The sequence below is a fragment of the Hibiscus syriacus genome, unplaced genomic scaffold (assembly GCF_006381635.1).
Source record: "Hibiscus syriacus cultivar Baekdansim isolate YM2019G1 unplaced genomic scaffold, ASM638163v2 tig00005406_pilon, whole genome shotgun sequence".
NCBI lineage: Eukaryota > Viridiplantae > Streptophyta > Magnoliopsida > Malvales > Malvaceae > Hibiscus > Hibiscus syriacus.
Genome location: NW_024062056.1, coordinates 3083334 through 3095130, shown reverse-complemented (window position 1 = coordinate 3095130; position 11797 = coordinate 3083334). Strand labels below are relative to the sequence as shown.

General features: G+C 32.3%; 2 protein-coding genes and 1 long non-coding RNA gene across 3 annotated transcripts; all 3 read right to left on the bottom strand.

Annotated features, from left to right (window-relative positions):
- Nucleotides 1-5555: 5555 nt before the first annotated feature.
- LOC120199227 (serine/threonine-protein phosphatase 7 long form homolog) lies at nt 5556-6153 on the bottom strand. The gene is made up of 2 exons (XM_039200385.1): nt 6082-6153; nt 5556-5828 (listed from the first exon to the last, which is right to left on the bottom strand). The coding sequence occupies exons 1-2, from the start codon at nt 6151-6153 to the stop codon at nt 5556-5558; spliced, it is 345 nt and encodes a 114-aa protein (XP_039056316.1).
- Nucleotides 6154-7736: 1583 nt separating this feature from the next.
- Nucleotides 7737-8531, bottom strand: LOC120199274. Its single transcript, XR_005523446.1, has 2 exons — nt 8227-8531; nt 7737-8005 (listed from the first exon to the last, which is right to left on the bottom strand). It is a non-coding gene; the product is annotated as an uncharacterized LOC120199274 (long non-coding RNA).
- A 1164-nt stretch (nt 8532-9695) lies between these two features.
- LOC120199247 (SAGA-associated factor 11-like) lies at nt 9696-11489 on the bottom strand. The gene is made up of 4 exons (XM_039200397.1): nt 11392-11489; nt 10758-10878; nt 10228-10539; nt 9696-10049 (listed from the first exon to the last, which is right to left on the bottom strand). Exons 2-4 carry the CDS (start codon nt 10785-10787, stop codon nt 9867-9869), a joined length of 525 nt encoding a protein of 174 aa, XP_039056328.1. The 5' UTR covers nt 10788-10878; nt 11392-11489; the 3' UTR covers nt 9696-9866.
- Nucleotides 11490-11797: the final 308 nt, after the last annotated feature.

Below are 11797 nucleotides of genomic sequence, written 5' to 3'. Positions count from 1 at the left end.
TGGTAAATCCTTACGAACCTAAGGATACCCTTAGGTAGGCCTTTAGGCCCCAAGGTATTCCCTTAGGTTGGCTCCCTTTATTGTGTGCTTAGGGTAAGCATGTATGAATGTAGTTATGGGGAACTGCATAACGGTGTTTGGTTGGAGGGTTCTACTATGGTTTTGAAAATATGTTGTAAACAATTATTATTTTAAAAAGATTTAATATATTTTCACTTGTTTTGGTTGGAACACACTAGACATCCTATTCGATCTTCTGAAAACTTGATACTATGAATGTTCCTATGAGCTGAGATCTTCATGGCTTCTACTCGATGAACTACCAGTGGAACCTCAGCTTATCCTGAAAACCTGTAAACGTTTGATTCAATAAGGAAAATTTATTGTTCTACATTTATATGTATGTCATGTAGCATCAACTGGTAGTATTGTATTACTGAGCTTTCCAAAGCTCACTATGTTACTCACCATTTCAGGTTAAAAGAATCGTACCAGTGCAGTTATCGACTTCAGTAGGGGAGTTCCACCGGCGATACTTGTGGAGTACGGTGCAGGTGATTATGGGGCATGTAGGTTGTATTTTGTTATATATATGAGTCTGAAATATGTTTTATCTCTGAATACAGATAAATTTTACTTTTGTATTGTAAATTGATTTTATGATTTTACATGTTTTAACAAAAAAAAATTAATTTTTCTAATATTTTTACGGTGGGTCGCTCCGGTGGCCCTAATGTGACACTCCAGATCGGCTCAAGCCACCTGCATCAGTCTGGGGGGTTACAAGATGTGTGAACATATGTATATGATCAGATAATTAAACATGCATAATCATAATATATTCTAAGTAAAGATGTGGATGAATGCATAATGCTAAGCTAAGTATAGTAGGAATATAATGTAAGGACTATAGGCCATGCTTAACATTATATGCATGAAATATAGTAAGCATAAGATGAAATGAACTATGCTAATCATGACACAAATCCTAAGGCAAGCAAATATCATTCTTAACATGACATGACATGGATGCAAAGCATTGTACATGTATGTAACATATGGTTGAAGAAAATAAGATGAAGAGTAAAAGGTGCAGAAGTAAGATCACATCAACCACCAAACTTGTTCATAACATCTCGCATGCAAGTGAGATCAAAAATAGCAGAAACACCAATAAAGTTTAAAAAAAAGGGAAAAACAATGTTAGAAACCAAAGAATTCTAGTAATGCAAGATTGTATTAAAAATAACTCATCATTATCATTAAAACGATAACATCATGGTAAACTAGGGATGTAAAAAGTTGACCCGACCTATAAAATTAACTAAAACTGATTGGAGTCAAAATTGTTATGACTCAAGGTGGTGGTAATCTGAAATCGATTCGAGTCCAAATTGATGTTGACCTAAATCTGAGCTGGACCTAAACATTATGGATATGATAATATGATAACTGATTTGAACAACCTAATGTGACTTAGTCCGACTAATATGAAACCGAACCTGAGATTAACCTGGTAAATAACTGGTATTACCCATCCTGATATCAACCTGGTAAATAACTGGTATTACCCATCCTGATATCAACCTGACATGTTATGAACCTGACTTGTAATTGACTCAACTTGTAAATGAACTGACTTGTTATTGAACTTATCTAATATTTACCTAACTTGATATTTACCAGAGTTATAAGTTACTTATAATAAACTATGATAATTAATATGATTACTTTTTAAAAGTTAAAACAAATTGTTAGTTATGATAATCAAATTAATAAATTTACTTTCTATATTATTTATATTCCATATATTATAAATTTAAATTATAATTAGTAAATTAATTTTATTAAATAATTTATTTATTTCAAATGATTTTATTAGATTATATATAAAATATTTACAAGTTTAATTTATTTTTATGTAATAATTGACTAATAATTTAAATATAATTTCACTTAAAATTATATATATATATATATATATATATATATATATATATATATACACTTGAGATTAAAAATTTGAATAACATAACAAATTAATGTTCATTAAATATAGTAAACACAACATAAATATAGCAGTCCGCATTATAAGTAAGACCAAATAAATAAATATATTACATTAAATAAAATTCAATACCCATTTAATATATATATATATATATATATATATATATATTGAATAATAAAGCTCATTTTTATATATTAAAAGTAATGTACAAAAAAAAATCAAAACTCATTTTTAATACAACATACTTTTGAATTTTAAAATTAAAACAAAAAAACAAGATTCTATGTTGCCGTCAGATTTGAGAGAAGAAAAATGGAATGGCCCTTGCTTTTATTTCATTAATGGTACTGTGTGATTTTCAAGGATTACCAAGTTGCCAATCTATGCGAACAAGTTGCCAAGTTGCTTTATATATACACACTTATATATAATTATATGTATATTTAACTTGTACATATATACACACACTTATATATAATTATATATATATATATATATATATATATATATATACAAAAATATGCATATACTTATATAAACACACAGATATATATATAAACATTATTTTTATTAAAATTGAATCATAATTATTTATATATTTTTTAATTTACTAGAAATAATATACAATTACAAATTACAATTCATCGTTCATGAAGTGTGAAAAATAATTAACTAAAAAAAGACCCGACCTGAAGTCAGTATGTACCCAGGTAAGATCCGACCTGGATTTTGGCTGTCAATGATGTGACCCGATCTAAACGAGATCCGACCTGAAGTCCATCCGATCCTGAATTAACCTGGTATTGAACTGATTCGGACCAAAACCGTTTTGACCTGAACTAACATCGATTTGAATTGAAATTAACATGATCTGAAGCTGAATTGAATCGGATGTCAAATCGACATAAAAATGATTCGAACTAATTTGATCTGAACCTGACTTGATCCGAGTCAAATCATCAAAATAACATGATTCGACCTGTATTTAATTTAACTTGATCTGATAAGATCCAACTGAAACTTAAAACATGAACGATTACCTAAACTCACATCCCTATGGTACACTGTGAGAGAAAAAAAAGACCCGAAGAAGCACGGAATCTCGACTTGCTTGGGAGATGTGTTTTCCTTTGGGAGAATTTAGTTGGTTTTATGTAATTATCATTTAGAGAAGTTTTATAATGCACCAGTGTACATAGAAAATGATTTTTCGGCGATGAATATGATCCTCAATGGTTTTTTTTATGGTTGATGTTGGAATGATTTTGCAAACTTAAGTAAGTTAATTGTTTTAATTTTAAACAAATAAAAAATTTAATTTTAATAAAAATATAATTTAATTATATTACTATTAAAATTTAAACTAAATAATAGTAAATGATTATTTGTGGATAGGTCATTATATTTTTTATATTTATTTAATAAGGACAATTTAATTAGTAGTGTACATCAATATGTTACATTAATAATATATTTTGGTGTGTGACGTATGCTCTAGACTCTTCCCAAAATTCTTAACCATACATGTTTAAGGGAATTTAGATTTATAAAATCAAATATGATGAAATAATAATAATAATTTTATTTGATTAAATTAATATATATTTTAGTATAATATTAATAAGATAAAAGTATAAATGACATATGTTGGTTCATACCAAATTTAATTTTATATTTTTGAAAAAAATGGGTGCGTATGATAATTTATTTACTAACCATAACGATAGTAAAATATTTTTTTTAATTTAATTATAATGGTTAATAAAATTATTTGATTGTGACTATTTTATTGGCAACCCTTTTGCTGAAATTTTATATAATATTTATGATTTTGGAGATAGGGGTTGGATTCCTGTGGTTAAAGATCTATGCATTTGACGGCAAAGAAAACTTTGGTATAAAAATGGTGCCAATTTCGGCCAAATTGGCCCATTACGGCAACCGGGTAAAAAATTTAGCCAAGTAGGATACCCAAACATTTAATTTGAGATCTACGACAAATTGAATAATCCGACGTGACGAGTTTTATGGGATATAATTTTTTAATGGGTCGTGTCAGTTGTGCCTCATAGCCTGATTAAAAAAAATTTGAGGGACTCGTCACACCGGCGTGACGAGTCCCAATAAAAAAATAAATTTTTTATTTAATAATTTTTTGAAAGGAAATTAAAAAAATAATATTTTATTTTCATGGAACTCGTCACACCAACGGGTATAATTTTTAATTTTTTGATCGTTGGATTGATCGTTGTTAAACGGTCGAATTTTTTAAAAATTTCAATGAAACTCATCACGCCGATGTGACGAGTTCCAACAACTATTTTCAGTTTGAAAAAACTAGTCGTTGGGTAGAGTAGTATAAACAGAGGTTTGGGTTGGATAGATTTTTCACTTGTAATCAAACATTCTACTGAGAGCAAAAACTTTAGTGTTGAAGAATTTGTGTTGAAATGACCTCAAGATCATAAACGTTACGTCTTGATGAAGTTCATATTGACAACGATGAGTTTAATTTGTTTTATTTCATTTTAGTTTTGACAAAATTATAGTATTAATAATAATTATTTATGTAATTGTATTAAATAATTTATTTTCAAATTGTAGCGAGAAGAACGAGGCATTCGTCATCGAGGAATGACGAATGAAGAGCCACATAAGTGGATTGTGATATATCTTAAACAATCTGGATTATATCCAACGATGTTTCTTCGTGGTTTTAAGGTGATTTCAGCACTGATATCGGCTTTGATTGAGTGTTGGAGGTCCGAAACACATACGTTTCATTTTCCTTCTGGTGTAAGTGATGATAACATTGGAAGATGTTGTGTATCAACTTGAAATTCCGATTAATGGTATGCTATTGGTGCTTCACAACAATTATGCACGAGCAATTATTTATAATTTATTAGGAAATGAGGATTTACTACAAAAACTTAAATAAACAAATTTATTATATTTGCGTAATTCTTGCCGATGTCGAGGCATGGTAGAATGGTAATGACGTGGTGCTCGTCTATTTCGTCGTGGTCGTTCACTTTCTTCATTTTCCTCTTCTTCCGGTTCCGGTGTTCCCAACACTACTCCACCACTTTGATATACATTTTCGAGTGAAAAAGATGGAGTACTCAAGGTATTTGACGACATCATTGGCATCATCGCCTCAAATTGAGATTGTTCGTGATGAAGAAGATGATCCCATGGACCTCTTTCTTCTGGTTTTGGGGAAAATTGTTGTGAAGGTGGCACTTGATCTCACCCACTTTCTTCCCACACCGGTTGACTCTCCATTGATGGTTGATATGCACCATATCCATCATAACTTTCTTGCGATGAATAATAATTGGCGGAAGCATAAGATGAAGATATTGACGAAAATGATGATTTTCCCCATATTTCCCTTCATTATTTCCCACTCGGACTGCTCCTCCAGCGTTGTCAAGTATGGTTTCCCATTTGCTTCATAATTTTGGAGGTACAGAGAAACATTAAAATCAAAATCTTCAGGTTGTACCTTGGAACGATTAGGCAATCATAAATGTCTATTTTACCAATCATATATGAATGTAGCATGCTTCCTCGACCAATCTTCACTATGTTTCCCACGCACATCTACTTTATGCAAATCGTCAATGTTATATATTGACATTTCTATCGGTTGGTGAAACCCAAATTGTCGAAAAACTCTATCGGTGACATGGATCTCAACAATTGCGAAATGGAGCAATGGTGTTATGGCACACCATGTGTCCGCTCCTTCAAAGAACATTGGCGGTAGACACTGTTGGATATCTGACTGATAATAAGGCATCCAATTAAACTGTCAAAAGTATTATGTTAGTATAATTAAACAATTAATATTACAATTTAAAAGTTAATGCAAAAAATACGAAAATTTATCGCATGTCTACCGGCGATATCAATTCTCATCTGAATATCTACTTTGGTTGCACCTGACAACTTTGTATCGATTATTCAGTGTCGCCATCTAAAAAAATACAAAATTTATTGTCATTTTCAAAATATTTAAATAAATATTATAAAATATGAAAACTTTAAATATATGAATTTACCTTGCGGCGAGAGGAAACTCCATAGGAGCGGATGTAATAGGTGTCATAAACGGGAGACGATACCACGCCCATTATTGGAGCAAAACTAAACAACCCGCTACATCCACTTTTTTTCCTCTAACGACTACGATCGCCTTACATAGTTCACGATACAAAAACGTCAAAATTGTAAAACCCCAACTATATTGGCGAAATACAACGAAATCCTCCATTACCGGAAGATATTTGGTATGCACCAAATTGTCCGATTTATCCGGTAGCAAGATCCATCTAATCAACGTCAAAAGATATGCTCGAGCTGCATAAATCACCTCTTGCTCCGTTGATTGTTCATCTATTCTAAATTCTCTTTCCAACCACGTCATTCGTACCCACAACCCATCAATGACATCGGTTGGAGCCTCATTCCACAATAAATTTGAAATAACATTATTTACCTTATAAGTATTGCGAAGCACCAATGACATACCATTAATCGGAACGCCAAGTTGATATGCGACTTCTTCCAAAGTTATCATAACTTCACCACAAGGTAATCAACGCCGATATCAGTGCCGCCTTCACCTTAAATGTGCGAAGAAACATTGGTCCATATAATCCAGATTGTGAAAGATATATCACCATCCGCTCATGTGGCTCTTCATTTGTCATTCCTCGATGACGAATGGTTCGTTCTTCTCGCTACAATTTAAAAATAAATTATTTAATATAATTACATAAATAATTATTATTAATACTATAATTTTGTCAAAACTAAAATGAAATAAAACAAATTAAACTTACCGTTGTTAACTCGATCGACGAAATATGAACTTCATCAAGACATAACATTTCTGATCTTGAGACCATTTCAACACAAATTCTTCAACACAAAAGTTTTTGCTCTCAATAGAATGTTTGATTACAAGTGAAAAATCTATCCAACCCAAACCTCTATTTATACTACTCTACCAAACGACTAGTTTTTTCAAACTGAAAATAGCTGTTGGAACTCGTCACACCAGCGTGGCGAGTCCCATTGAATTTTTTTAAAAAAATCGACCGTTTAACAATGGTCAATCCAACAGTCAAAAATTGAAAATTATTTTTTATTGAGACTCGTCACACCGATGTGACGAGTCCGTTAAGAAATTTTTTTAATTAGGCTATGGGCCCCCCTACCACGACCCATTAAAAAAATTATATCCCATAAAACTCGTCACTCCGACATAACGAATTCTATGGAGAAGACTCAATTTATCGTAGATCTCAAATTAAATATTTGGATGCCCTAATAGATTAAATGTTTTGTCCGACTGTCATAATGGGCCAATTTGACCGCCAATTTCTTCCAAGATAGATGCAAAGTCGTAGGAGCAGAGGTGAAACCCATGAAAAATAAAATAAATTTTGGAGTTGTCACAATCGTGAGAATGTGAATAAATATGCGGGAAAAAAAAGTGAAAATAACATCACCATATAATAATCGTTGTAATAAAATGTTTACAATATATTTTACGTAAATCAACACAAGAGCTGGATTCAGAGTTTAAATTAAATTTTTTTTGTTGATTTGCTGTTGGATTCAATTGGCTGGATAATTTGAACCTGTAGACACTTAATTTCGTCCTTGAGACATTTACATTTATACGTTAATTTACATGTTATTTATAATATATGGTGTACATGTTATATTTTATAATTACATAACATGTTTTGTTTTAATACAGGCTCAAGCCCAACATTTTACAAAGGGTGGCCCAAGTACAAACAAATCCCAGTGGCCCGTTTTTCAACCCTAGCTTCGCCCATACTTGTTCCAGCAGTCAACAGTGCCGCATGAGGTCAACCCGCGTCCGAGTTTCCGAGTTTCATGGCCGCACGTCTCGCGCACTCCGGCCACACCTCCGAGTCCTCCGACGCAAGGAAAGCAAAGCCATACAACCTAACATTATAATCCGATTAGGACTCAAACTAATGAGGAAAAATATGATATTTTTCACCTATAAATAAATGTAAACATCAAACACACGGGGAGGAGGAAGAGAATTACACACAATTTACACTAGGATTTACACAGGAAAATACACAAGAAAAACCGGTAGAAAGATCCGGGGAAAACCCATTCGAACAGAGAAAAAAACTCAAACAGAAAAAAGCTCTTACCTCGTAGACTTCACTGGAACTAGACGAACTCACGACCGAAAGTTAAAGAATCATTGTTTTTTCGGATCTGATTTTTGTTTTCTTTCGAGAGTTTTGGGTATTTATTTTAAGGATAAAGTTAAGAGGGAGGGACTCGAGGAATCGGTATTCGAAGGAAAGGTTCGAAGGAGGGCTTCCACAGTGTTTTGCTCCCCTTGGCCACCGATTTACAGTGGTCGGGGAGCTGCGTGTGTTCTCTCGGCTGATACGAGGACAGAGACAGAGGAGAGAACAACAAGCGCGGCATAAAGGAAAGAAAGAAATGGTCAAATGATTCCACGCGTGAAAATCAAAGGTTTTTTTTATTTTCATATAATTTTTGGGTTAACTAGAATATGGGTCATTAAAGAGTTTCACATTAGTAGCGTTGGAATTATTTTTTTATTTCTTTCAATTTGATCACCAGTTGCATTTGTTTTTATTTTGAACTCTCTATTTTACTTTTATTTTAATTTAATCATTTCTGTTTTATTTATTATTATTTTTCTTTCATAGTTTTAATTTAAATATTTTTTTTATTTTATTTTAATTTTTTATTCTTATTCTTTTTATTTTTTTTGAACTAACCCTTTTACTTTTTTATTTTATTCATTTTATTTTCTTTATTTATTTTAATTTTTTTAATTTTTGTTTATTTTATTATTTTTACTAACTTTTAATTATCTCTGTTACCTATTTTATTTTAGATTGTTTTCCTCTTATTTATTTTTATTTTATCATCTAATATTTTTTTGACATTTTCAGTGGTAATTTCAATTGATCAAAGGTAATTATTCGAATCGATGTTTTAAATTTTAATTTTAATTTTTAATTTTCCCCCATAAAGACAACCGATAAATGAATTGATACCGAAAGGGCGGTTCAAGGGTGTAAATCCTTCCTTGACCGTAACTGACTCTCGAACCCGACATATTTCTGGTAAAACACAGATCATGTAAGATGGTGTCCGATCATCCTAAAATTTATTTTGAATGATCGGTGACGACTCCAATTCGTTTAATCCAAGTCGAAGCCCAATTTCGGGTTCAACCGAAAGATATTTGACAAAACCAAAACAATAATAAAACGAAAAAAATTACCACTTAAGTTTTGGGTTGGGGGGTCCAAATCACATGTTAGCATGGGGATGTATAATTTATTTCCTAAGCAATCAAAAGGGAATATTGTGATTGTTTTTTTTCCAGAAAGAAGAAAACATGAAGATGTTGGTTTGGTGGAAGAGCCCATTATGGTGGGGAATATTATATCTCAGTCCTTCTACCCATCCATTTTCAGCCTAGCATTCCTATTCTGGACCATGGAAATTACAGGTATTCTCTTCCCTCAATCGCCAAAAACGATCCAAATGTTTTGAGAAATATACATATTCTACCGTCTACTGAAACCCACTAGGTCAAGTGAAATGGGAATGATGCAATGTATCCAAAAGCTTCTGCAAATTCAAACCTTCTTAAATGTTGCCTCCAATTTTCCAATTTAAGTACCAAACTAATGGCCCAACACATTCTGAAAAAGATGGCGAGACAACTTGAGTTCAGTTTAACTAGGTGAATTACACATCAAGTCTATTGACATGTTAATAGCATTTGCTCCAGTTTGTTTCATGGTCCCTCGTAAGTGCCATTAGAGTACTCCTCACCTGCAACACTAGGTGTTCCATTCGATAATATATGTGTGCTCGTAGGATTTGAAAATGGCGAATACGTGGAAACAGGGCTGCCTCGTGAATAACGATTTTGTGCAGATGTGGTACTCCTAGTAACCTTGAGACGAGCCTTTCTACCCTGCACCATGAAAATACAAGGAATTTTATCCTTGGTAAGGTATGCTGTTCGGCATAATCAATTATAACAGCGACAACTCAATCACAATTATAGTCTATTCTCATGGATGCAAAAAGAACATTATACTGAATTTAAATCAGACAAATGTATATGATAGGATGATTACAGACAAAATCACCTTTCCCATGCATTTCTCCAAGTGAGGAGCAAACCTCCCTGCAGAAATTGATCTCCCACAGTTCATGCATTCAAAAATTTCACTGGCAATAGAAGGGTGAGTTTGTCCAAATATATCCACCACATACTTGTTATTTGTTTCACCACTGTTACTAGGATCAGTTACCCTGGCTCGGGCTTGTGCCGATAACCTCATTTCTTCTTCCTCTTCCTCCAAATTATGATCAAGGCCCAACTTTGCTATCCGATGACACTCAGATGCAACATCAACAATTATGGAATCCAAGAGATCCCCATAAAAGTGAGATGAAAGCTGCAAAGACAATCCATCCAAACAAGATAATTTGTTCCAATTGAATCATCAGTAAAACATCGCTCGATCTTCTAAATGAACTCGGGGGGAAAACATATACAGACCCTTAATCTTGTTCATCTCATGTAGATAAAATCTTGAATTGCCGAAAACTTAAAAATTGTTCTTCAGTTTTTCATTTCAAAGAGGAAAAGAGTCAGCTGAGTGAACAGGGTTACCTGAGTATTATCTTCATTTGGTACAGACATGACTTCGAAAGCAGATAACCTAAGCTCTAAACAATAGCTCCCAATTCAATCTTCAATTAGAGCAGGAAGAACCTACCAATTACACCGCAAGCTGATAAACATGAATTAGTGAAAATAAAAACAAGCGATTAATATCATCAAATAAAAAAATCCAAATGAACAAAATAAAACGCTACTTCTAACAATAAACTAACATAAACACAAATGAAAATGAAAATAAAATTGTAATCATTAAATCCGCAACAACGATAATCAAACTTAATAATAATAAACAACCATCAGCAGTTATTTAGATCATAAATAGACTAATCCATCAAATCTAATCCCCAATTGCTCATCACAAGTTTAAACTATTTAAGATGGGTAAATGCAGATTGAATTCGAAAGCATTCGAATATCATCTCAAGAGATTTACTAAATAATTACTTGATTATACTAATCGGTCAAGAGTTTTAGGCTCAGAAAATTGATTTTTGGTTCAATCCACAGGGTCGAAATCACGTTATTCACAGACTAAATAACTTCTGCTAGATTATTTAAAAAACACAAGAGACAAAAGGAGAGATCAGTGCTTAAATTTGACAGAAAAAGAGAGAGAGCTTACATGTTGGAAATAGATTCTACTTGAGACAGAGCTTCGCTTCGGAGTCGACACCTCTCTAAAAGGGTTAGAATCCAGTGCATGCTCTCGACTTGGGTGATTCCACACGGATAAAACCAGTGTTCGGAATTCTACCTTCTGCAATCACAACCGTTAATCAAACCAGAGTTAATTGCATCATATGTCTCCAAATTATAAACGTTATTCTAAATTGATTCTTACACTTTTGAATATTCTAATTTCATCCTTAAACTTTGATTCCATTCTAAATTAATTCTTAAACTTTTGAATATTCTAATTTCATTAAACTATGACATTTTTTCTAAATTGATCCCTAAACTATTGAATCTTCAGATTTAATCTTCAAATTCATCTAAATATGTAATTAATTCCAACCATAATTTAACCT